Source organism: Akebia trifoliata, chromosome 2 (assembly GCF_017979445.1).
Source record: "Akebia trifoliata isolate Shusen 1 chromosome 2, ASM1797944v1, whole genome shotgun sequence".
In the NCBI taxonomy this organism is placed as follows: domain Eukaryota; kingdom Viridiplantae; phylum Streptophyta; class Magnoliopsida; order Ranunculales; family Lardizabalaceae; genus Akebia; species Akebia trifoliata.
Window position 1 is genome coordinate 7,528,924 of NC_141376.1, and position 26,881 is coordinate 7,555,804.

The 26,881-nt window shown below is 36.1% G+C and overlaps 2 protein-coding genes and 1 pseudogene across 3 annotated transcripts; 1 reads left to right on the forward strand and 2 right to left on the reverse strand.

The window, feature by feature from the left end:
• The first annotated feature begins 1,752 nt into the window (after positions 1-1,752).
• On the forward strand, positions 1,753-2,848 carry MEE59 (maternal effect embryo arrest 59). Its single transcript, XM_086426898.1, has 4 exons — positions 1,753-2,052; positions 2,138-2,236; positions 2,343-2,501; positions 2,598-2,848. The coding sequence occupies exons 1-4, from the start codon at positions 1,810-1,812 to the stop codon at positions 2,640-2,642; spliced, it is 546 nt and encodes a 181-aa protein (XP_086283024.1). The 5' UTR covers positions 1,753-1,809; the 3' UTR covers positions 2,643-2,848.
• Positions 2,849-5,661: 2,813 nt separating this feature from the next.
• Positions 5,662-16,043, reverse strand: LOC147409243 (cytochrome P450 81Q32-like). Its single transcript, XM_086426885.1, has 2 exons — positions 15,074-16,043; positions 5,662-6,508 (listed from the first exon to the last, which is right to left on the reverse strand). The coding sequence occupies exons 1-2, from the start codon at positions 16,007-16,009 to the stop codon at positions 5,882-5,884; spliced, it is 1,563 nt and encodes a 520-aa protein (XP_086283011.1). The 5' UTR covers positions 16,010-16,043; the 3' UTR covers positions 5,662-5,881.
• An 806-nt stretch (positions 16,044-16,849) lies between these two features.
• Positions 16,850-26,836, reverse strand: LOC147409244 (cytochrome P450 81Q32-like; annotated as a pseudogene). Its single transcript, XR_015170408.1, has 6 exons — positions 26,797-26,836; positions 25,645-26,023; positions 25,464-25,562; positions 25,207-25,342; positions 21,466-22,422; positions 16,850-17,770 (listed from the first exon to the last, which is right to left on the reverse strand). The product of XR_015170408.1 is annotated as a cytochrome P450 81Q32-like (transcript).
• Between the last annotated feature and the right edge of the window lie 45 nt (positions 26,837-26,881).

The following is a 26,881-nucleotide window of genomic DNA, read 5'->3' on the forward strand; positions in this document are numbered from 1 at the left end:
ATGAGAAGAGATTTTCATTATTCCTCTCTCCTAAAACCTACTAATAAGTAAAAAAACATACTCTAATTGGACAGCCTATCTTTTATATTTCTTTCTTGGACTTTCCCTCAATTATATTCACCACTTACCCTTCCTACTAATGTAATGCCCCAAGGCAATTGTTTACTTGCTTTAGGTAGGGAGTCAGACCCCAGATCCCTTCTACACATCTACACCTCGAAATCATTGTTTTTTTCTCAATCAAACGGACCCTAACGTCACCACCACTCTATCCTTTCTCCATCATTTATCAGGATATTGAAAGATAGAGTTGACTGGTCTTAGAGATATATATCATTTGAATTTCAAGACATCATAAGTTGTTTCTATGCAAGAATAGAGGCAGGGGCGAAACCAGAATTTTCTTATAGTGGGGGCAAACTATGATTAGTTGTATAGTTGAAGAACTTGAATGGAAGGAGGTGAGGGTGTGGAGGCAAAAATTGGAGAGAGATGAGGGTGTGGGGGCAAATGGGGAGAGAGGTGAGGGAGTGGAGACAAATGGGACATGTAATTAGTTGAAATTATAGGGGTGTCTCAAAGTTTTGTGGGGACAATTTTACTAACTCCACCTCTGAATAGAGGTGTTTTGGATTTGACCCATTACATTGAGTATGAGAAATGTGTTGATTAGTTGACTTGGAATCGTAGTAAAACATTGATTGATTCATCTACCATGCTAAGGGTTAAGTCTTGAAAGCTTCTACCTAAGATCACGGGTACAAAAAGAATCTTGAGTACAAAACAAAGTTAAATTATTTTTTTCAAAATTACTTTTTTTTTTTTTTACCGTTACTTTGTACCTTCTGCTCTGTATTAAACGGAACCTAAAAATGATAGAAATTAGAGAGATTAATGATGTCCAAAACAAATTTTATCTATTGAAATAGGAAGAAAGAATTGGTTTCTCGATTTTATTAAGTTATAGGTGCAATCATAATGCTAAAATGCTCCAAGTGTTATAGAAAAGAAAAATATAATATAAATAAAAAATATTGATAAACATAATATATCACATATTAAAATAATAAAATTATAGTAAAACTTAAATAAGTCCAAAAACTATTATATTTAAAATTAATATCTTATCATGTTTAAATTTAATATTAATTAAATTATAATCAACTATTCACACTCCAAAAACTATGAAAAAATAAAAACATAAAGAAATATTCATTTCACGACAATTAAAAGATGATGAAAATTAAATAATCTTCATCGATGATAACTTTTGCAGTAAAAAAGAAACTAAATTTTGTATGTAATAAAAATTTTCAAGCAAATAATCAGTAATTTTAAATTATTTTGATATATCTGAAATCTGAATATTAAATTGACTTTAATGTGAACTTAAAAAAAAAAAAAAAATTTGTTGGGAGATTAGTAGGAACTGGTGCACCGAAATATGTTGTTCGGTCGAGTAAGAAAGAGATTTTTATTTTTTATCCTATCCGGTGGTTAGGAGTCGCCAATCAGACTAATTTCTACTCTAATGGATTTAATCATAAGTCAGGTCAAACATCAATTGGTCCACGTGGAACTTTATCTACATTCGGACTTCGGGGTTATATATTTTAATCCAACTACAGGAAGTACATTAAAAAAATTAAAATATTCTAGAGAACTCCGAAATTTCCCAAGCGGTTTCGACTTTTACTTGTACGTGCGCACCCGGTTTTAGTGGCATAAAGAAGCACCGAGTTTCTTTCCTTCCTTCTTTGAGTCTTTGAGAGAGAGAGAGAGGCAACAACACAACATCAACACAACATCATGGGAGGAGAGTGGGAGGTGAATAAACCAAGCCGAAGCGATGAGGTATTGGAGGCTGATGAACAACTGAGGATTTCTAAACAGATCAGATCTCACTTCAATTCTATGGCTCCCAAGAGACCAATCAAACCCAATAGAAGCGAAAGTGACTCTCCCCTTGTCTCCACCTTCGATAACGACAACAACAATAACAACATTCCTGAACTCGAAAAGTTCAGATCTCTTATTAGATCTCAATCTCATGTCTGTATCATATCTTTTTCCCCTCTTCTTTCTTCTTTTTTTGTTTTTGTCTGATTTATGTTTCTAATCTGTATCTATCTTACAGCCCATCTGTTCAGAAGAGGGAGCCTGTGAGATTCAAGAGGAGTTCGTGGAGACCCAATATTACAGAGAGTTGAATTCGATCGACAAACAACATCACACGGTTTGAATAATTTTGTACCTTTTTTTTTAAAAAAAATTTGGGGGGTTCTTTATTGATAGATGAAAGAGTTTGTATCTGATGATATTAGATAGCTTTTGTTTGACAGACGGGAAGTGGGTTTATAAGAGTGATGGAAGACAGAGGAGATGGATATGGGCTTGAGTTGCAAAGAGAAGGGTATGATGAAGGAGTAAAAGAGAGGGGATACAGAGGCAATCCTGCAACAAACGATTGGGTTCCAAGAATGGATGAAGATGAAGAAGAGGTAATCTGAAAAACCCGTATGAAAGGAAGGTAGATCCTATGTTGGATTGAACCAACCCTTCTATTTACATGAATTTTCTTTTTTTGTGTCTATCAGGCTGTTTTCATCTCCTCAAAGCCCAATCGGAGCGAGAGTTGTTGAAATGCATAAGCTTAAGATACTCTTAGGTTTGGTGTTCTTGTTGAGGTTATGCTTCAATTATTTTTTTTATGTTTTTCTTCATCTTGAAACTTTGGATGGTTTGTTGAAATGGGAATGAGATTGTCGGTTGTGAGAGGAATATTTAGAGACTTGCAAGGATTTATCCATTGGGAAAAAATAAAATAGTTAGAATAATTGAGAGCTCACCAACGCCACACTACTATATATATTATATATTCGTTTTTATATTCTAATTAATTAATGGATGGCGTTCAACGTATGAGTTAGAAGTTTCGGCCTGATTTTTCATACATCCTCATCAAAAAAATCAGTCCGAAACTCCATCCAAAATTATTTACAAAAATCGAATGGTCCATGATTCTTCAATTTGTAAATTAGGGTTAAAAGTTTCGTAATTAGCTGATTTTTGGTGAGGATGATCTTTTGACCATAGAGATCCCTCACAAAAAATCAACCTATATGATTGAATGCCAACTTGCCTGCCTCCTAAATATTTTAGTTTTTTTTTTTCTCTAAGCGCAACTTGGCCAAAGCATCACGTAACCTATAAGCATTATCCAAATTCAACCATTCAAAGTCTAATTTGTAACGGTAAAAGATAATCCCATATCACTTGGTAGAAAAGATGATCCATCACTCGTAGTAGAGATGATATGTGGTGGAACGAAATTTTTTATATTGTGAAAATCATGTCTTGCCTAATCATGTGATCCTCATCTTTGGGAATGTAGATGATGAACTAATGTCTCGTTATTGGGAAGTGTTTGGAGGCTTTAAAGAGAGCTAAACATTTTTTTTAATAAGGATTAGAAGTTTTGGCATGGGCTGATTTTTTGTGAGGATGATCTCTATGGTGAAGAGATTATTCTTATAAAAAATCAGTCCATTCTGAAAATTTTAACCTTAGTTTACAAGTTAAAGAATTGTGGATCGCTCAATTTTTGTAAATCATTCGAGGAGATCATTCGTATAAAAAATCAGCTCATTCCAAAACTTATAACCCATACATTGAAAAAATGTCCCCTTGTTATCTGCAAAGTATTAAGTCCATTGAATCATAGCAAACATGTCCTCTTTTCCTTGTTACTCTTAGAGCAATTAAAATGGAACTTTTAAAAAACCAATAATAAATGTCGTGAGGTAGGGGTAATAAATAAAGAGTTGTGCTAGAGTAAGACTGAAATGAAATGGACATTGATTCTTACATTACTGATGTCGAGGTGCACACATAGCCCATATATGCTTTTCATTTGTATCTCGATGAAAAGTCTCTATGATTTCATACATACATCCATGTCCGTGATGTGAGAATCAATGTACATTTTAATGTTACTTCAACACTTTCCATAAATATATCTCTCTTAACTAATTAATTATGAGTTTCGTTGTACATATTAAATATTGGATGATTGGGCATCATATATTTGGAGAAATTTTAACTTTTTTTAATTTTTAAATATCAGATGGGTTGAATGCCCATGTGACTTGTTAAATTGCAAATTACATGAGAAACTCAATTTCTTTCCACTATGTTTAGATTGACAGAAAAGAACTTGGGACAACTTTGAAATTTTAAAATATCATAAAAAAGATTTAAAGGTAAAATTGAAATTGTAAAATATTTTATAAGGATTTATCTCCATTTCACTCCTCTTCTTCTCCATTTTTGAAGAGAAAGAAAATTAACATTTTTTTTCTCTCCAGTTCTTTTCTCTTCTCTCCCCCACTTAACAATCTAAACAAGAGAAATGGAGAGAAACTCGTATATTTTCTCTTCTTTTCTCCCCATTTCTCTCAATCCAAACAAAGCATTACTCTTTGAGTTCCATGTGCCCCATTCCCCATCTTAGTTTTTATATGATATTAGGTTCTCTCTCCGCAAGTAGAACTTGCTCTTTGGTCACTCGCCCCCCTTTTCTATCTTGTGCTGTTGTCGTCAAAAAAAAAAAAAATTCCATCTCAAGTTGCTCTGACTGTATAAATTCAATCCTTAAAACTTCATTCATTGCCCAACCTTTTTCAATTGGCTGCCTCCTTGGTCCACGAATAATACATACTAATATTGGAAAGCAGTCCGTCCAAATCCCAAATAAGCAAAAACTATAGTGGATGTCTTTGAAAAATTACAAATTTAAAAGATGAAATTCATCAGTATGGTCACTTTTCAAGCACAACAAATTAATTATCATCATCAAGAACTATCCATCGACAAAACCCTAAAGCCAAAACATTCATACGACCTACTTCACAAAGAAGAATAATTACAGACAGACCCAAATGCAGTGGTAGATATTGAAGACTAGAGACCCAAAATGATGACCGAAATTGTAAGCAACGATCTTAAAATAATATGTATCTTTGGGAAGATTTGAAAGGAAAGATAGGATCCATGCCAGCCCCAAATAGCTAGGTTAAGGGGTATGGTGACACTGCCAGTTTCCTCTTTCACGTTTTCCACTGTTGATTTTCCTCCCATTCTTATATCCAAAATCAACCAAATACAGATACTAGAGGACTAACTTCGACATTCGACAAACAGATCATAGCAGTTTACAAATCTAATGATACAATTAACAAACAGGATTGATCCGAACATACATGAGAACAAAAGATTAGATGCTCAATCAAACTGAAAGGTATTAAGAGAGAAAATGAAGGAAAAGTACAAACTTAGAGATTGGACAAATGCCAGGCCTAGGATAACTTAAAAAGCGCTGAAAAATAAATACTCGATCTGTCGCGTTCCCCAAATTAATATTGGGGGACCAAATGTCTCCTTTGAGAAATCATTTAGAAGCATAGGTAAAACCAGATGAATTTCCTTTGAAGGAAATACGACAAAGGTCTAGGGGGGCATGTCATCAGTTTGGAAAAACATGGGAGGATCTCAAATGTTCATCAAAATGTGGAGGATTTTGTCTAAATCACCCAAAATTTTATCAGCTAAAAAAATAACTGCAAAACTTTATGCCAACATTATATGCAAGCCAGGCAAAGGAGACACAAATACTTGTCACCCAATATGTAGAATAAAAAAAAAAAACATTTTTGATACAGTTGGAGTTGATCACACAGACACTGAATAAAATTCAATCCGTCTGTCCCAATAATAATTTTTTTGGTAACCCCCACTTGCTGCATTTGCTACCCACGGAATAACAAAGATAACACAGGCCCCCAGTCCTGGAAATACAAACTCATCTACACAAATTTGTTTCTCAAAGTTGAGAGAGAAGGTTCACCATGGTTTGACAAGGCCTATACATGGCCTCCAGGGACTTAGCTTTGGGCATTGTAGTCCCAGACCCCTCAGTCATGTCCACCTCCTCATCTCCAACCCTTTTCCACTCAAAACACTGAATCAATGTGCCCAAAACCAAAGCCACCAGCCTCATCCCCAAACTCGCTCCGGGACATCCTCTTCTTCCCAATCCAAATGGTATAAATCTGAACCCTTCCCTTTCTCCATCTATGCCTTCACCTTTGAACCTCTCAGGCTTGAAACTATTAGGCTCCATCCACACCTTGGGATCCCTATGAATGGCCCAAGCATTCACCAACAGCATTGTTCCACGTGGGATTGAATATCCACCCACACTACAATCTTCTGATGAAGCATGGGGTACTAGAAGTGGGCCTGCAGGAAACAATCGAAGCGTCTCGTTTATTATACAGTGAAGGTAGGGAAGCTTAGAAAGATCAGACTCATCTAGGATACGGCCGTGTTCTACGTGAGAGTCGATCTCGGCTCTTGCCTTCTCCACCACCTCTGGATGGTTTAGCAAAAGTGACATTGCCCATTCCATAGTTACAGCTGATGTGTCGGTTCCAGCCGTGAACATGATCTGCTCATAAGAAAGGAAAAGTAGTTAGCTCATACTTCAGTGAGTAGGTTAGAAAAGCTTTAGTTAGCTCTCCAGTAGCATGATTCCCAATCTCAGTTTTTTGTCTTGTTCACAAACAATTCTGAGATGATTCTCGAGTCATCTTAATTATCATGGACGAGATGGGAGCTTTTTCCCAGATCTCTAAACTTGAAAGAAGAAGAAAATCAGTTATCAAGTGATGGCATCTCTTCTCATTCATGAACAATATCTAGATGAATCTGGCGAGTCATCTTGGCTCTGAGGATTGTGAAACCATGTCCAGCACTAGCAATTAAAGTTTGATCAGCATCTATAAAATTTATGCACATTTTCCACCTTAAAAAATTGAACCCATTATACCTACAAGAATCATCTTGTGTAAAAATGGAAACTATACAAATTAAGAATCCAAGTTCAAACTAGATTTCCTTCTTGTCCATGCGTGTCTCCTCTTGCAAAACTTGTTCAAATCAATTTCCTGGAAAGAGACTCTATCAGTGATTTTTTCGGCTTCCCTTTGTAAATCGTGACTGCAACACCATGTGACATCCACAAACTGATCAAAGAAAAAGGGATGTAGATAAAAAAAAGAATAATTTTACCAAACTTAAATTTCATTAATTCCGAAAATGGTACACTGTAGCTATTCCTCGGTAATTACGTTTTCATTAATATTTTTTACCAAAATATAAACATATATAAAATATTTTTTTATATAGAAAATACCTTTTTTTTTTACATATATATTTATTCTTTTACCTTAAAAAAATGTCCAACTAAATATCAGAATGTAAACTAGATTAGTTATTAGAATCCATTCAATTAAATTTCCTGTTTTAGGAGTTGGTTGAGTCTTCCATGTAAATCAGTTTTCTTTTACTGTATATGTTACTCCCCTTGATTCATGAAAATATAGCAGCTCTCACAAGACCATTCATATGGTATCAAGCATCTCTCTATTCTCCTCCATAATATAATATATATATATAAGCTCTTTCTTTTCCCTTCTTTCATCTTACTGTCAACAACAGACTGGCCACTCCAATCACCTCTTCATTGGCCTCCCTCTAGCCCTCAAAACCTATGGTTCCTCTCATCACAATAAACATATCCACACCCTGTCCTCCCAGCACCATCACGGCAAACGACACCACCACAGCAAATCCATCTCACAAACTATGGATTCGCCAGGATCAACTACTGCTAAATGCCTTGATTGGCTCTCTCTCTCTCCTACCATCATACCCTTCATTGCACGAGCAGGAACTGCTAAAGAAGCCTGGACCATACTTGCTGACACATATGCCAAACCCTCTCGTGGTCGCATCAAACAGGTCAAAAATCAACTCAAGAATCCAACAAAAGACACTCAAAACATAACTGAGTATCTTCACTTTGTCAAAGTCCGTGCTGATGAACTGGCCATACTAGGTGCACCACTGGATTCTGAAGATCTCACAGACAAGATATTGGATGGCCTAGGAGATGACTACAAAGAACTTGTCCGTGCGGTACAAGCTCGTGACACATCCATTTCCTTTGATGAGCTTCACGAGAAGCTTCTCTCTTTTGAAGCCTCTACATTAGCAACCACGAGTTCAGAAACACCTATCCCTATTACCGCCAATCCGACACAAAAGACCAACCATACATGGCGTACAAACAAATCTAACATCAATTGGCGTCCCTCTTCTCCATCACCTGCTGATAACTTGAATTGGCGCCCACCAGCTGTCACCACTGGCCGTTCTCCCATGCTCTCAGACTCACGCTCCCAATATCGCAGCAATCGCCCTCCATCCCGACCATATCAAGGATTCTGTCAAATATGTGGCATTCAAGGACACACAGCTAAGAAATGTCCTTCCTTTCAGGTGATTCCAATTCAGTCCTCCACCATTGTGCCCTCACCATCACATAACTCACCAGCTCCTTGGCAGCCCCGAGTCAACTTTGCTACCAACAACACATCCCCCAATCCAACCTGGTTACTTGACAGTGGCGCATCTCACCATGTCACAGCAGATTTAAATAATCTATCTCTCCACTCTCCTTACAATGGATCTGATGATGTTATGATCGGAGATGGTACAGGTCTCTCTATCACACACACTGGCTCTACCACTCTTTCCTCTCCCAACTCAACTTTTGCATTGTCTAATGTTCTTTGTGTCCCAACCATGAAGAAAAATTTAATTTCCATTTCTCAGTTTTGTATCACTAACAATGCATCAATTGAATTCTTACCATCTTCCTTTTATGTGAAGGATCTTCACTCGGGGGCAATTCTATTCCAGGGCAGTACCAAGGATGGAGTGTATGAATGGCCGGTTCCCACACCTGTGTTTACCCCGATTTTAGCCTTCTCTACTGCCAAGACAACATCCACCAACTGGCATCATCGTTTAGGACATCCAGCTTTTCCCATCTTAAAGCATATTCTATCTAGTTATCATTTAGAATCATCTTCACCTATGATAAAAGATTTCTCATGTAATGCATGCCTTTGTAATAAAAGTCATAAGTTATCTTTTTCGACTTCATCACTTGTGTCTACACACCCTCTTCAAATTATATTTTCTGATGTATGGACTTCTCCAATTCTGTCTTCTAATGGCTTCAAATACTATGTCATCTTTGTCGATCACTTTACCAAATACATCTGGTTTTATCCACTCAAAAGAAAATCAGATGTTCAAGAAGTATTTAAGCGCTACAAAACCATTGTTGAAAATTACTTTCAATGCAAAATCATCACTCTTTATTCTGACAATGGGGGAGAATATCTGGGCCTCAAAGATTTCCTTTCTAAAGCTGGTGTCACTCATCTAACCACTCCACCTCATACACCCGAACACAATGGTTACTCTGAAAGAAGACACCGTCACATTGTAGAAACGGGACTCACCCTACTCTCACATGCCTCTTTACCTCTAACCTTTTGGTCTCATGCATTTAGTACTGCAGTCTACTTAATTAATAGAATGCCTACCGCTACTCTCAACCTCTCCACTCCCTTTCAATTAATTTTCAAAACCACACCAAACTATTCTAAGCTCAAGATTTTCGGGTGCTTATGTTATCCATGGCTTCGCCCTTATTCGTCCCATAAACTAGACCCAAAATCCAAACCCTGTGTCTTTCTTGGTTACTCATTATCTCAAAGTGCATATCTCTGTTTTGAACCATCCACCTCTAAAACCTATGTCTCTTGCCATGTTCAATTTGTAGAATCTATATTTCCTTACACAACTCTCAACAATCAACTACCCCGTCCTACTTCCACTACAGCTGCAACATGGCTTCCACCAGTCATCACAGTTCCCATCCCTCTTCCAATTCAGCGGCATTCACACACTCCAGAAGTACATGCTCCAGATTTGCCTCCTGTTGCTGATCCCTCTTCAACCTCGCCACCACCATCCCAACCAACAGAACTTCCAACACAGCACCCCCCTACTTCACAACCTATCTCTACACCACCTCCTCGCCATCCAATGACTACCCGAGCCAAAAACCATATTACCAAACCAATTCAAAAACTAAACCTTCACACTCACTTAGCATCTTCACCTAGCCCTGAACCCTCATCCGTTACTCAAGCCCTCAAAGACCCAAATTGGCGCAAAGCTATGTCTGAAGAGTATAATGCTCTTGTTCGCAATGGGACATGGGAATTGGTTTCTCCCGATGGCATCACTAATCTTGTAGGTTGTAAGTGGATATTTCGCATTAAAAGAAATTCTGATGGTTCTATTGACAGGCATAAAGCTCACCTTGTAGCCAAAGGCTTTCATCAAAGACCAGGTGTGGATTATCTTGAGACATTCAGTCCAGTTATTAAGCCAACTACCGTGAGAATTGTGCTTAGTATTGCTGTAAGTAATGGTTGGTCCCTTCACCAATTGGATGTCAACAATGCCTTTCTCCAAGGCAATTTATCAGAAACAGTGTATATGGCTCAGCCTCCTGGCTTCATTGACTCTGATCATCCCACTTATGTGTGTAAACTTCACAAAGCAATTTACGGCCTCAAACAAGCTCCTCGGGCATGGTATCATGAGTTGCGCAAATTCCTTGTGGATTCCGGATTTAAGAATTCTCATTCTGACACCTCTTTGTTTGTTCTAAACATTGGCCCCAAATTGATCTACTTGCTGGTCTATGTTGATGATATTATAATAACTGGTAATAGTGAAGAACTTTTATCCCAGGTTGTTGATTCTCTAGCTCAGCGTTTTTCTCTCAAGGATCTGGGCACTCTTTCGTATTTTCTTGGTGTTGAAGTTGTTCCTCATCGACATGGTATTCTACTTTCACAACGGCGATATATCAAGGATCTACTTACTCGAACTCATATGCAAGATGTTAAACCGGTCCTAACTCCTTTACCAACCAATTCAACATCACTTACATTATCATCAGGATCACCTCTCTTTGATCCATCTGAATACAGAACAGTAGTAGGAAGTCTTCAATTCTTGTCTCTCACTCGTCCGAAAATTTCCTTTGCGGTTAACAAAATGTCTCAGTTTATGCATCAACCTACAGATGAACATTGGAATTTTGTTAAAAGAATTTTGCATTATCTCTGTGGCACTTTGAATGATGGGCTTCTTCTTCACCGAAACTCACCACTATCACTTCATGCCTTCTCCGACTCATTACATGCTTTTTCAGATGCAGACTGGGCAGGTAACAAAGATGACTACTCTTCCACTGGTGCTTACCTTGTTTATCTTGGCCGCAATCTCATTTCCTGGAGCTCTAGAAAGCAAAAAACAATTGCACGCTCTTCCACTGAGGTCGAATATCGCTCAGTTGCTGTCACTGCTGCTGAACTATGCTGGGTTCGTTCTTTGCTATCTGAACTCTGTATAAATCTCATCAATCCACCAGTGGTCTACTGCGATAATGTTGGTGCAACACAGTTGAGCTCCAATCCAGTCTTTCATTCTCGAATGAAGCATGTGGCTGTTGATTACCACTTTCTTCGCGATCAAGTTCAGTCTGGTGCTCTTCGTGTGGCCCATGTTTCTTCTACTGACCAGCTTGCTGATCTCCTTACCAAACCTCTACCTCGTTCCCAATTTCAGACTTTACGAGACAAGATTGGCCTCTCTACACGTGGCCTATCTTGAGGGGGCATATCAGAATGTAAACTAGATTAGTTATTAGAGTCCAATTCAAATTCAAATTTCCTTGTATTTAGGAGTTGGTTGAGTCTTCCTTGAGACTAGGAGTCTTCCTTGTATGTAGGAGTGATTCAGTTTTCTTTTACTGTATATGTACTCCCCTTTGATTCATGAAAATACAGTAGCTCTTCACAATTGAATTTCATTACATTACTAAAAAGATTCACTCTCTTTCGGTAATCCAACAATAATATGTATATATAATTTTTTTTTTTACCGAAATCAATTTTATTTTCGTAATTTCAGTCAAAAAATAAAAAAGGGCATTTTCGGTAAAAAAAAATACATTTTACTGTTTTTACCGTTTTGGTAAAAAAAATTAATTCCGAAAACGGTAAATTTACCGTTTTCGGAATTAATTGCTACAGTGTGCCGTTTTCGGAATTAATCGAAATGTTGTGCATGTTTTGGTAAATCTGCCTAAAAAAAAATTAAGAACTTTCACAAGAACAACTAAAAAAAATAGTTTTTACCATTGGATGATCTATTTTCAAAGCCTTGGATGAAGCTAAAATAGGTTTTTTCTTTTACTATTTCTAAACTTGATCTTCAACATTGTGAAAAAAATGAAATGGCAGAGATAACCCAATCACATAAAACATAAGGATTTACGTGATTCGGCAGTCACTACCTATGTCCAAGGAACAAAATAAGAACAATCACTATTTTCTCATAAGTTTTACAGCCCTAAAGATCTCAATTTATATACCCGAGAGTTACCAAACATGTAAAACTCTCCAAAACAAAAAACCCCTAAAAAATAAAAAACCATTAAAAAAATATTACATGATTGTCCATTTCGTACCCCTTGAAAATTTTGGGCCTGGGGGCTCTGCCCCGCACCCCTATAGCTCTACGTAGTACAACGGAATACAAGACATTTACACGACAACCATGAAAACTAGATGGCTGTAATGTTGTTTGGCCAACGCCATGGGCCCATCAATCCTTAGTAAGATTCCAAGTCTTTCTAATATAGTCACGTCATACTAGCCTAAGAGCATCTCCAACCAATTTTCAAAACACCAAATATAGAGAGGGAGATCTCCAACCGTTCTTCATTTTTAAGACATCTCCTCTATATCACTATTCCCGTTAATCAAATATAGAGGGGGAGAGAAATTTTGAAGGGCCTATTTAAATCACTATTCACCTTTTCTAAATACCTATTTTGTCATCATTGCTTTTCATAAATATCATTTTTTTTTGCCTTATCTTTTCATAGAAACATGTTTTAAATACCATTTTTGTCTCCTACTTATTTTAAATTCCTTTCATTCCATATTTTAAAAATCAAACCAAACCGGTCGTTTGACCAAAATCTATAATAAAATAAGTTTGATTAATGAACCACCAATTGTTTTTATTTTATTTTACTTTTTTTTAGTGAAAGAATAATGGTCTAGAGAATGAATAGTGATTGAAAGAAGGGTTAATTTAAATTTAAAGTGGTTTGGAGGGGACCTAAATCTTCAAATTTGAAGAAGATGCCATTTTAATGGAAAAATTTAAAGACACGGGGTGGAAATACTCCTAACTTTTGTTTCCTAATCCACAAAAAAAAAAAAAAAAAAAAAAAAAATTGAGTCGTGATTATCTGATGTTCTCTGACATGACATGGGATTACCATAGAAAATACTCGACAAAACCCCATTGTTGCATTTTTATTACAAAAATTATCATTCAAAACAAATTTATCAAATAAAAAATACTCAAGTGCAATGGATAGAAATAAGAGAGATTTACCCGACAAACCCCATTGTTACATTTTTATTACAAAAACTCCCTTTGAGTTCTAACAACTCCAAGGGCAACTCACTTTATGAAGTTTGTTACCCACCAAGCCTCACTTTATCAAGTTCATTATCGAGCAAACCTTAGAGTGGGGATTCACGTCGTAAAATTCAAATATATGCACTTAATTTGTTACTAAATATACCTTAAGAGTGAATTCCAACCGCATCAATTTATTGTATCCAAAAACATGATATGATGCCATAGGATCATAAAGGACAAAATTCTATGATTTTAAAAAAAAAAATTTAATTTTTGTTTTTTTAAATTTTCACTATTTAATTTTAGTTTTTAATTTGAAAGTTCAGTAGTCATTCATTTTCAACACCTACAACCAACTTAAAATGATTTTTTGTTTTAAAAATTTTTCTTTTGAATCTGAGTTTTTCCATGAAATCTAAAAGTCTTTGTCGTTGGATTGCTAATTTGATAATCCATGTGAGTCCAATGAACTTAGGAAGATTTAAAATATTACTAAATCAGTCATGGTAGTATAATTTTAAAAGTAAGAATTGATCGAGTAATAAACTTGATAAAGTAAGGGAGTTTTTTTAATAAAATTGGAATTAGCACAATAATCACCAGCCGAGATGCCTTTTATGTGGAGTCACCAATGGAATGAAATTTTTGGGATAAGTGCTGGCACGCACATAACTGTAAAAGTTTTTCCTCGAGATGTGAGTAAAATCATCTACGATAACGTGCACGCAGTCACGTCAAAATGTCATTTTTCCCACCGAAAAACGTCACCACAGCACGACTCATTATAAAATTGGAAATGTGAGCCACGTGCCAACTAGAGAACTCCACGTGGCAACAAAAAGTCATAACTTTGGAAAAGCTATAATTGCGCCTACCGGACGATGCGAAGCAAACAGAAATAAGTCACACATTTCCACGATTTTTTTTTAATATTTAAATTCTTCAAATTTAATGATTAATGGATTATGTCAATTGAATCAAAGAATTTATTATGAGTAGTGTAATTTATCCCACAGCTATAGAGTATGATAATAATTCTATCTTTCTCACTCAAAATCTTATTTTCTTCCACGTTAAAATCTTAAAGAACAAATTAGGATTTTATTTTATAAGAATTTTAGAGAGGTTGAAGACGAGGGATTTTAGTAAGAAATGCAACCAAAAAATCAGTTGTACGAGACTCAAATAATTACCGGATCCAACCTTTGTTAGTATAAAATCACAACAGATCTGCTAAATGTCTGATCAATACGTGAATAATCAGTTTGATTGGTGATCTATCATCGTTCAAATTTAAGTATTTATCATAATTATTTCTAGAAGATTTCACTATTTTTCACTTCTCAGATCTTACTTCTTTAACTAAACAAATTAAGCTAAATTTTAGTATAAAGGTTAATCTAGAGAGAAGGAATTTTTATTTTTATTTTTATTTTTAAAGATTCGATATCAAATTTTGTGTCAAACTGTAGAAATTCTTCTGTTTTGAACTTGTAATTTTGTGCCGCTTCGCATCTAAAAGGGAATCAAACAAGGATGAAATCTAGTTGTAAAGAGGGCCTGAGATTCGTACCGCTATAAGTCCTTTGATGATTTCATCTGTATAGTATTCGTGTTCTGCTTCCTGCAGAGACAGTAGACCATCCGTAATCGTCCTCGTCTTCTCCTTCTTCTTCTCTTCTCCATCTTTTACAGCAGAAAAAGAAAAATCGGTCTTCTTGCTTCGACGCTCCTCGATCAGAGACTGCAAGAACCCATCCCTAGTTCTCTTCAAAATTACCATTTTTTTCTCCAACCCTAGAAAACTAAATAATTTCAAAATCGGAAAGAAATCCGCTAAGTTCATCGACATATTGGGAATGAATGTTTCCTTCAGAAATTCCTTCAATCTCTTCTTCTCTTCTATTTCAAATTCGGTCTTTGTCTCCTCTCCAAAACACCGTTTTCCTGCAACCCACCGCATCATCACATTGATGGTCAGCTCAAAAAATGTTGATTTCAGATCTAATTTCTGGAATCCTTCGTTAGAAGACGAATCTCGATACAGTTTCTTGACCAAACACTTGATCTCTTCGTTACGGAAGGAAGAGGACATGAGGAGACGATTCGAGGAGAAGATTTCAGTGGCAGTGATGCGGCGGAGGGTACGCCAGTGCTGACCGTAAGGGGCCCAAGCGAGAGTGGTATAGTTGTAGCCAAGGTGTTCTCCTGCAAGACAGTGAGGACGATCTGCGAAGATAATATCGTTCTTGGTGAAACATTCTTGTACGGCTGATGGGGATGAGATGATGAGTACAGGGCGGAAGCCGAAGCTGAGGTGTACGATTGGACCGTACTGGTTTGAGATAGATTGTAAGGTTCGGTGTAGAGGTTTCTTGAGGAGGTGGAGGTGGCCTAGTATTGGAAGAGAGAGTGGACTCGGAGGTAGATTTCGCTTCACTTTGAAAAGATGTTTGCAGATGAGGAGAAAGGATAACAGGATCAAACCAACGTAATGGAAGATCTCCATTGAGAGAGAGAGAGAGAGAGAGAGAGAGCTCACCTAGTTCCCGAGGCTGGGAACGATCCTCCTCTTCACTCTTCGCAGAGAGCAGCTATTCGTTCCTTTTACTCATTACATCCCAAATAAAAAATAAAAAAAAAAGGTTAAATTACCATTTCGTTCACTAAAACATGGCAAAATTCCGATTCTGGTACACTGATTATTTTAATTCCAGAACATGTTTTCTAACTATTTCATCACTTTTATAATCAGCGATCTGACTGATAAAATACCAGCGAACTCATAGTATACACAAAGTGAGCTTCAAAGCTCAAATCAGATTTACTCCTCAATAGACTTACGTGTACCTCCTCTTGCAAATACTCCCTCAATTAAATCAATTTCAAATTAGAATTATTATGTACCTTCTTTATGTTGAGAGATTTTATTTATAGATTTTTGAAAATTCTTATTTAATTACTTATATTCTTGGTCATAGTGCAGACATTACATGTATGTAAGGGAGAAGCTAGGGGATGCGAGAGAGGGAAGTTGTCCCACCTAGGGGTTCAACATGGTTCGGTTCAATTCAATTTGAGGTCAAATTGGAATCGATTCAACATAGATTAGTTCCATTAAATAAGAACCAGAACCAAATTAAATTCCATTGGAACCAAACCAATCCAAACCAAATTAAGTCGGTTTGGATTCACGGATTACAAATATTTTATAAATTGTGAGTAATATTTTTAATGAAAAGATAAACATAAAATTTCATATGATAAATCATAAATCTATCCATTAAAAAATCATTAATTTATCCATAAAAGATCACTAATTTATATATTAACTCTTAAAATAATTTATAATAATTATATATACATATATATTTATTTTTTGTATAGGGGTTCGGTTCTCAATTTGATTCGATTCTATACAAACACTCAAATACTTGTCACCCAATATGTAGAATTAAAAAAAAAACATTTTTGATGCAGTCGGAGTTGATCACACAGACATTGAATAAAATTCAATCCGTCTGTCCCAATAATAATTTTTTTGTTAACCCCCACTTGCTGCATTTGCTACCCACGGAATAACAAAGATAACAAAGGCCCCCAGTCCTGGAAATACAAACTCATCTACACAAATTTGTTTCTCAAAGTTGAGAGAGAATGTTCACCATGGTTTGACAAGGCCTATACATGGCCTCCAGGGACTTAGCTTTGGGCATTGTAGTCCCAGACCCTTCAGTCATGTCCACCTCCTCTTCTCCAACCCTTTTCCACTCAAAACACTGAATCAATGTGCCCAAAACCAACGCCACCAGCCTCATCCCCAAACTCGCTCCGGGACATCCTCTTCTTCCCAATCCAAATGGGATAAATCTGAACCCTTCCCTTTCTCCATCTATGCCTTCCCCTTCAAACCTCTCAGGCTTGAAAATTATTAGGCTCCATCCACACCGTGGGATCCCTATGAATGGCCCAAGCATTCACCAACAGCATTGTTTCCACGTGGGATTGAATAATCCACCCACACTACAATCTATCTGATGAAGCATGGGGTACTAGAAGTGGGCCTGCAGGAAACAATCGAAGCGTCTCGTTTTATTATACAGTGAAGAGGGAGCTTAGAAAGATCAGACTCATCTAGGATACGGCCGTGTTCTACGTGAGAGTTGATCTCGGTTCTTGCCTTCTCCACCACCTCTGGATGGTTTAGCAAAAGTGACATTGCCCATTCCATAGTTACAGCTGATGTGTCAGTTCCAGCCGTGAACATGATCTGCATAAGAAAGGAAAAGTAGTTAGCTCATACTTCAGTGAGTAGGTTAGAAAAGCTTTAGTTAGCTCTCCAGCAGCATGATTCCCAATCTCAGTTTTTTGTCTTATTCACAAACAATTCCGAGATGACTCTTTAGTCATCTTAATTATCATGGACAAGATGGGAGCTTTTTCCCAGATCTCTAAACTTGAAAGAAGAAGAAAATCAGTTATCAAGTGATGGCATCTCTTCTCGTTCATGAACAATATCTAGATGAATCGGGCGAGTCATCTTGGCTCTGAGGATTTGTGAAACCATGTCCAGCACTAGCAATTAAAGTTTGATCAGCATCTATAAAATTTCCATGCACATTCTTCCAGGCCAAATTACAATGTTAATATTCAGCCAACCCATTAGTGAACCTGCACAAGAATCAGTCTTGTGTGGAATAAAAATGGAAACTATGAACAAATAATTGAACTTCAAGTTCAAACTAGATTTCCCTCTTGATGGACATACATGTCTCCTCTTGCAAATACTTGTACAATCAAATCAATTTCAACTTGGAAAGAGACTATCGGTGATATCTTTTCAGACAAAACTTCCCTTCGTAAGGTAAATTTTGTGACTGCAACACCATGTGACATCCAACAAACTGATCAAATGAAAAGGGAATGTAGATAAAAAAAAAATTAAGAACTTTCACAAGAACAACTAAAAAAAACAGTTTTTACCATTGGATGATCTATTTTCAAAGCCTTGGATCAAGCTAAAATAGGTTTTTTTTTTTTGTTTTGACTATTTCTAAACTTGATTTTTAACATTGTGAAAAAAACGAAATGGCAAAGATAACTCAATCGCACAAAACATAAGAATTTACGTGGTTCGGTAGTCACTACCTATGTCCAAGGAACAAAATAAGAATAATCACTATTTTCTCATAAGTTTTACAGTCCTAGAGATCTCAATTTATATACCCGAGAATTACCAAACATGTAAAACTCCCCAAAACAAAAACCCCTAAAAAATAAAAAAACCATTAAGAAAATATTACAAGATTGCCCATTTTGTACCCCTTGAAAATTTTGGTCCTAGGGGCTCCGCCCCTACACCCCTACAGCTCCGCGTAGCACAACGGAATACAAGACATTTACACAACAACCATGAAATCCAGATGGCTGTAATGTTGTTTGGCCAACGCCATGGGCCCATCAATCCTTAGTAAGATTCCAAGTCTTTCTAATATATTCAAGTCACACTAGCCTAAGAGCATCTCCAACCAATCTTCAAAACACCAAATATCGAGAAGGAGATCTCCAACCGATCTTCATTTTTAAGACATCCCCGCTATATCACTATTCCCGTTAATCAAATATAGAGGGGGAGAGAAATTTTGAAGGGACTCTTTAAATCACTATTCACCTTTTCTAAATACCTATTTTGTCATCATTGCTTTTCATAAATATCATTTTTTTGCCTTATCTTTTCATAGAAACATGTTTTAATACCATTTTTATCCCCTACTTATTTTAAATTCCTTTGATTCCATATTTTAAAAATCAGACCAAGCTGGTCATTTGATTAATGAACCACCAATTGTTTTTATTTTATTTTACTTTTTTTTAGTGAAAGAATAATGGTCTAGAGAATGAATAGTGATTTAAAGAGGGGGTTAGTTTAAGTTTAAAGTGGTTTGGAGGGGACCTAAATCTTCAAATTTGAAAAGATGCCATTTAATGGAAAAATTTAAAGACACGGGGCGGAAATACTCCTAACTTTTGTTTCCCTAATCCACAAAAAAAAAAAAAAAAATGAGTCGTGATTTTCTGATGCTCCCTGACATGACATGGGATTACCATAGATATTTTTCCCTTGGGATACACAACTCTACATCCCCATAAATATATGTAGTTGTGCATCCCAAGGAAAAAGATCTATGGGTTCTAGCACATGCCAAGTTAAGGGGCGTATGTCGGGGGGGGGGGGTTCAGAAAATCATCATTCAAAACAAATTTATCAAATAAAATATACTCAAGTGCAATGCATAGAAATAAGAGAGATTTACCCGACAAACCCCACTATTGCATTTTTATTACAAAAACTCTCTTCGAGTTCTAACAACTCCAAGAGCAACTCACTTTATGAAGTTTGTTACCCACCAAGCCTCACTTTATCAAGTTCGTTATCGAGCAAACCCTAGAGTGGTGATCCACGTCAAAAATTTCAATTATATGCACTTAATTTGTTACTAAACATACCTAAGAGTGAATTCCAACCACATCAATTTATTGTATCCAAAAACATGATCTAATGCCACAGGGTATAAAATACAAAATTCTATGATTTAAATAAAATAAGAAAAAAAAAATTAATTTTCACTATTTAATTTTTAATTTTTAATTTGAGAGTTCGGTAGCAATTCATTTTCAACACCTACGACCAACCTAAAAAGATTTTTGGTTTTAAAAACTTTTCTTTGAATCTTAGTTTTTCCATAAAATCTAGAAGTCTATGTCGCTGGATTGCTAATTTGATCATCCATGTGAGTCCAATGAACTTAGGAAGATTTAAAATATTATTAAATCAGTCATAGTAACATGATTTTTAAAGTAAGGTTTTTTCAAGTAACAAACTTGATAAAATAAGGAAATTTCTGCAATAAAATTGCAAGAGATAGGTCTGCATGATAAATCTCTCTAGAAATAAAACTAGATTGGAATTAGTACAATAATCACCAACCAAGATGCTTTTTATCTGAAGTCACCAAAAGTTATGGAATGACATTTTTGGGATAACAAACTTGACATTTTGAAGGGGTGGCACGCACATAACTGTAAAAATTTTTCCTCGAGATGTCAGCAAATTCATCTACGGTAATGTGCACGCAATCACGTCAAAATGTCATATTTCTCACCGAAAAACGTCACCCCAGCACGACTCATTATAAAATTGGAAATGTGAGCCACGTGCCAATTACAGAACTCCACGTGGCAACAAAGTCAAAACTTTGGAAAAGCCATGATTGCACCTACAGGATGATGCGAAGCAAACAGAAATAAGTCCCACATTTCCACGATTTTTTTTTTTTAATATTTAAATTCTTCAAATTTAATGATTAATGAAATATGTCAATTGAATCAAAGAATTTATTAATGATTAGTGTAATTTATCCCACAGCTATAGAGTATGATAATAATTTTATCTTTCTCACTCAAAATCTTATTTTCTTCCACATTAAAATCTCAAAGAATAAATTAGGATTTTATTTTATAAGAATTTTAGGGAAGTTGAAGACGAGGGATTTTAGTAAGAAATGCAACTAAAAAATCAGTTGTACGCGACTCAAATAATTACCAGATCCAACCTTTGTTAGTATAAAATCACAACAGATCTGCTAAATGTCTAATAAAAAAATTGTGCATTACGTGAATAATCAGTTTGATTGGTGATCTATCATCGTTCAATTTAAGTATTTATCATAATTATTTCTAGAAGATTTCACTATTTTTCACTTCTCAGATCTAACTTCTTTAACTAAACAAATTAAGCTAAATTTTAGAATAAAGGTTAATCTAGAGAGAAGGAATCTTTTTTTTTTATTATTTTATTTTAAAAATTAGATATCAAATTTTGCCTCAAACTGTAGAAATTATTCTGTTTTGAACTTGTAATTTTGTGGATGAAGTCCAGTTGTAAATAGGGCCTGAGATTCGTACCGCTATAAGTCCTTTGATGATTTCATCTGTATAGTATTCGTGTTCTGCTTCCTGCAGAGACAGTAGACCATCCGTAATCGTTCTCGTCTTCTTCTTCTTCTCTTCTCCATCTTTTACAGCAGAAAAAGAAAAATCGGTCTTCTTGCTTCGACGCTCCTCGATCAGAGACTGCAAGAACCCATCCCTAGTTCTCTTCAAAATTACCACTTTTTTCTCCAACCCTAGAAAACTAAATAATTTCAAAATCGGAAAGAAATCCGCTAAGTTCATCGACATATTGGGAATGAATGTTTCCTTCAGAAATTCCTTCAATCTCTTCTTCTCTTCTATTTCAAATTCGGTCTTTGTCTCCTCTCCAAAACACCGTCTTCCTGCAACCCACCGCATCATCACATTGATGGTCAGCTCAAAAAATGTTGATTTCAGATCTAATTTCTGGAATCCTTCGTTAGAAGACGAATCTCGATACAGTTTCTTTACCAAACACTTGATCTCTTCGTTACGGAAGGAAGAGGACATGAGGAGACGATTCGAGGAGAAGATTTCAGTGGCAGTGATGCGGCGGAGGGTACGCCAGTGCTGACCGTAAGGGGCCCAAGCGAGAGTGGTATAGTTGTAGCCAAGGTGTTCTCCTGCAAGACAGTGAGGACGATCTGCGAAGATAATATCGTTCTTGGTGAAACATTCTTGTACGGCTGATGGGGATGAGATGATGAGTACAGGGCGGAAGCCGAAGCTGAGGTGTACGATGGACCGTACTGGTTTGAGATAGATTGTAAGGTTCGGTGTAGAGGTTTCTTGAGGAGGTGGAGGTGGCCTAGTATTGGAAGAGAGAGTGGACTCGGAGGTAGATTTCGCTTCACTTTGAAAAGATGTTTGCAGATGAGGAGAAAGGATAACAGGATCAAACCAAAGTAATGGAAGATCTCCATTGAGAGAGAGAGAGTGAGAGCTCACCTAGTTCCCGAGGCTGGGAACGATCCTCCTATGTTCTCTTCACTCTTCGCAGAGAGCAGCTATTAGTTCCTTTTTACTCATTACATCCCAAATAAAAAATAAAAAAAGGTTAAATTACCATTTCGTGCACTAAAACATGGCAAAATTCCGATTCTGGTACACTGATTATTTTAATTCCAGAACATGTTTTCTAACTATTTCATCACTTTTATAATCAGCGATCTGACTGATAAAATACCAGCGAACTCATAGTATACACAAAGTGAGCTTCAAGCTCAAATCAGATTTACTCCTCAATAGACTTACGTGTACCTCCTCTTGCAAATACTCCGACAATTAAATCAATTTCAAATTAGAATTATTATGTACTTTCTTTATGTTGAGAGATTTTATTTATAGATTTTTGAAAATTCTTATTTAATTACTTATATTCTTGGTCATAGTGCAGACATTACATGTATGTAAGGGAGATGTAAGGGAGAAGCTAGGGGATGCGAGAGAGGGAAGTTGCCCCACCTAGGGGTTCAACATGGTCAGTTCAATTCAATTTAAGGTCAAATTGGAATCGAATCAACATAGATTAGTTCCATTAAATAAGAACCAGAACCAAATTAAATTCCATTGGAACCAAACCAATCCAAACCAAATTAAAGTCGGTTTAGATTCACGGATTACAAATATTTTATAAATTGTGAGTAATATTTTTTAATGAAAAGATAAACATAAAATTTCATATGATAAATCATAAATCTATCCATAAAAAAATCATTAATTTATCCATAAAAGATCACTAATTTATATATTAACTCTTAAAATAATTTATAATAATTATTATATACATATATATTTATTTTTTGTATAGGGGTTCGGTTTTCGATATGATTCGATTCTATACAAACTTGATCCGAGAATCAAACCAAATTGATTGATTCTTCATTTTCGTAATTCAGAATCGAATCGCAACTTATTCTAAATCAAATCAAACCACCCCAAAACTATCGATTTGATTCAACTCTCGATTTAAATGAGATCAAGTTGCACCCCTAGTCCCACCTCAACTTTTTGGGTAACTTAAATACCTCTTGAGTTTATGTGAGTAATTGAGATATCCTCCTATTTTCAAACTATTGCCCTTTTGAACTAGTTTACCTCTCCCACTCAAATTTTGACACCTCTACTGTGAAAATACCCTTATAATTTTCAAATGATGACATGCCCTTTTCGACGGAGTTGCCCCTCTCTCCCCCAAATATTGGACATTCTTGTGCATTTTGATAATATCATCCTCTTATATTTTCAGACAAATGACTCGCTCCCTTTGGCCCATTATAACAAAGGATCAACTTTTCCTAATTATTTGGTGGAGTTTCAATTTGGTTAATTTGGATAACTTAGTTTTAAAAATGGAGTAAGTTTTAAGGAGTTTACAAATTTCAATGATGGTCAAATCTCATTGGTTTTCTCCCCCAAACCAGTGGTAGTCAAACTCTTTCAACCTTACAGTTAACCATAGTTCCCCCCTCCATGTTAGGGGTGTCAATGGTACCTATTTAACCGGTTTTGGATCGGAAACAAAAACGATTATGGATCCCTATTTTCAATACTAAATTAGAGTCTAGTCTAAAAAAAATCAAATCGAATAGGAATCAAAATCAATTGGTTTTACTTGACGAATACCCACAGGTACTTGAAATCGGTTTATTTTACCTTTTTATTTCATATTATAAATATGTAGACACGCTAATTTTTCTGGACCAAGTCCAAGAGCTCTTAAAATCCAGCAAAGTTAAGTATAATTCAAACATCTTCAATTTTATCAGGCGGGATCCACCTCATTAAGAGAGAATTTGTAAAGTTGAAAAAGTTAGGTTTAAAAGGGAGTTGGATTAAAATCACCAATCCGGGGATTCTTTATATGGAAAATTGTAAACCCACCACAGCTTGATTGTTGGTAATTCAACACCACAACTCTCAAGATTTCATGGTAACACTTAGATTAAAAAGAAAACATTTTTAGTCCTAATCCAAGGTTTTAAAAATGAAAGATTACCAAACTCCCAAATTTAAAATTAAGATTCAATTGTGAAAAATACATTATTTTTCTTGAAAGTTATTAAAATTTTGTGGGGGTCTTGTTAACGTGTGCTCTTAGGGCACATATTAAAGTTGAATAAATACAACTTGGGAATAAGCTTATGAAAGTATTTTTGATAAAAGCCGATTTTTTTATGGAGTATGGATACGGTGTCCCATACCTAACCAAGGGTGCCACCCCATTTTTATGACACGTGACATTTTTTAGATCCATTGACTGTATGAATATGTGGTCCAACCTTTGGTGAACCCACTTATCAAAAATCATGATGTTTGATAACTTGTGTCCACTAGATCTTATCACTTGAAAAAGAATTTAAATCTTATGATCATAAATCATTCTTAAGACAATCTTATCATCAATGGATGCACATCACCAACCAATCTGATCTTTTATGCGCAGATTCATCAATGAATCCCAAAATTCTACGTGGCATAAAAATAAGGTGCCACCTGACCTTCGTTAGGTATGGGACACCTTTATGGATCCCTACTCTTTTTTATGGGCATTTTGAGTTTTAGTACAAAATCCAATTTCGAAAGTGTATTTATTGCAAAACTTTGCACGAAAGTGTTTTCTCTCAATGGGCGGGTTTGAATTTGGGCCAAAGTTGATTAAATCGAAGGCCATTAGAGTTGGAATTCTTACCGATACAAGCCCTTTGATGATCTCGTCTCGGCCTTCATAACCCTTTTGATGATCTCGTCCGTACAGTAGACCATCAATAACCGCCCTCGTCCCGGCCTTCGTATCTTCTTCTTTTGTGGTGTACTTCGATGCTCTTCGATCAGAGACTGCAAGAACTCGTCCCTACTTCTCTGCAATCTGCATCACTAACAACTCTTTCCCCAAACCTAGAAAACTAAAACATCTCAAAACAGGAAAGAAATAGCCCAATTTCATCGACGGGTTTGGAAAGAACGTCTCTCTCTCTCTTAGAAATTACCTTTTAATCTCTCCAAAACACCGTTTTCCTGCAGCCATCTGCATCGTCACATTGATGGAGACCTCAAAAAATGTAGATTTCAGATCTACTTTCCGGATTCTTCATTCGAAGATTCTCGAAACAGTTGTTTGATCAAACACTTGATCTCCTCTTTATGGAAGCTAGAAGACATGAGGAGAACATTTCGGTTGCAGTGAAGTGGCGGAGGGTGCGCCATTGCTGACCATAAGGGGCCCACCCAAATGTTCTCCTGAAAGAAAGTTGGGACGATTTGCGAAGATAGTATCGTTCTTGATGAAGCATTCTTCTACGGCTGATGGAAATGAGACGACGAGTACAGGTTGGTAGCCGAAGCGGAGGAGTACGAATAGAGATAGATTGTAAGGTTCGATGTAGAGGTTTCTTAAGGAGATGGAGGTGGCCTAGTATTGTAACAGCGAGTGGACTCGGTGGTAGATTTCGCTTCTTTGCTTTGAAAAGTTGTTTGTAGATGAGAAGAAAGGATAAGAAGATTAGACCAACGTAATGGAAGTTTTCCATTGTGAGGGAAAGTACCCAATCTGTAAATTGGATAGAGAAATAGAAACCATTTTAATGAACTCGTCTTCGACCTCAAGCTTTTTAATCAAGAGTTTTTACGGGGGCAAACTCAAAACTCTAGTGATGATTTTTTGCTCACAGTTGTAAACTAGTTTGCCGACACGCACAGCCGTTTGAAACGTGGCAAAAATGACAAAATCAGACGAGAGGAATTTTCGTCCTTTTGACACAAAATCAAAACTGGACGAATTTTATCAACTTTATAAATAAAAATTATTTTTCACCCTTACAATTTTAATTTACAAATTCAATTAGAGTGTTGGGTAGCTGTTCATTTTTAACACCTTTGATCAAGTCGAAAAAAGGTTTTTTTTTTTTTTTAATCTGAGTGTTTTCATGAAATCTATAACCTTGTAACGTTAGATACTTAGATTGGAATGTAATAATATATGTTACTTGTGTCGCGTCAGACTATCTATTTAATAAATAAATGATTGGATTTAGATTCAAGTTTTTAACCTGATTATTCATTGACACCCTTATACACAGATGTGATATCCTTTATTTTCAATTGAGTAATCAAAATTACTTCATTTATTTATTGTGAAAATAAAAAGACTAGATTAACTAGCCTTAGAACACTTTCAGTACAAGGAAAGGGGGACCCAGTTCTATCCTTTAAAACAAAAACCCCACTTTTAGCTTATAGCTTAGCTCCGAAGACACAGGGACAGCTCCCCCTAGAATAAAGGGGGGAGGACGAACGCGAAAGCAAAAAAACTTGGGGAGATACAAGCACCAGACTGTGCAGACTCAAGAGATAACGTCCGCATCGTCTAACTAGTCTGATCTACCAGCTAGCAATAGGGCCAATGAGA

What these genes read in the sequence shown, in the direction of transcription:
- MEE59 (XM_086426898.1), top strand. Translation starts at nt 1,810, where the DNA reads ATGGGAGGAGAGTGGGAGGTGAATAAACCAAGCCGAAGCGATGAGGTA. An exon ending in TTATTAGATCTCAATCTCAT is followed by an intron (nt 2,053 to 2,137) that starts GTCTGTATCATA and finishes TCTATCTTACAG; the next exon opens with CCCATCTGTTCAGAAGAGGG. An exon ending in TGGATGAAGATGAAGAAGAG is followed by an intron (nt 2,502 to 2,597) that starts GTAATCTGAAAA and finishes TGTGTCTATCAG; the next exon opens with GCTGTTTTCATCTCCTCAAA.
- LOC147409243 (XM_086426885.1), bottom strand. Translation starts at nt 16,009, where the DNA reads ATGGAGATCTTCCATTACGTTGGTTTGATCCTGTTATCCTTTCTCCTC. An exon ending in TCATCAAAGGACTTATAGCG is followed by an intron (nt 6,509 to 15,073) that starts GTACGAATCTCA and finishes TCTTATGAGCAG; the next exon opens with ATCATGTTCACGGCTGGAAC.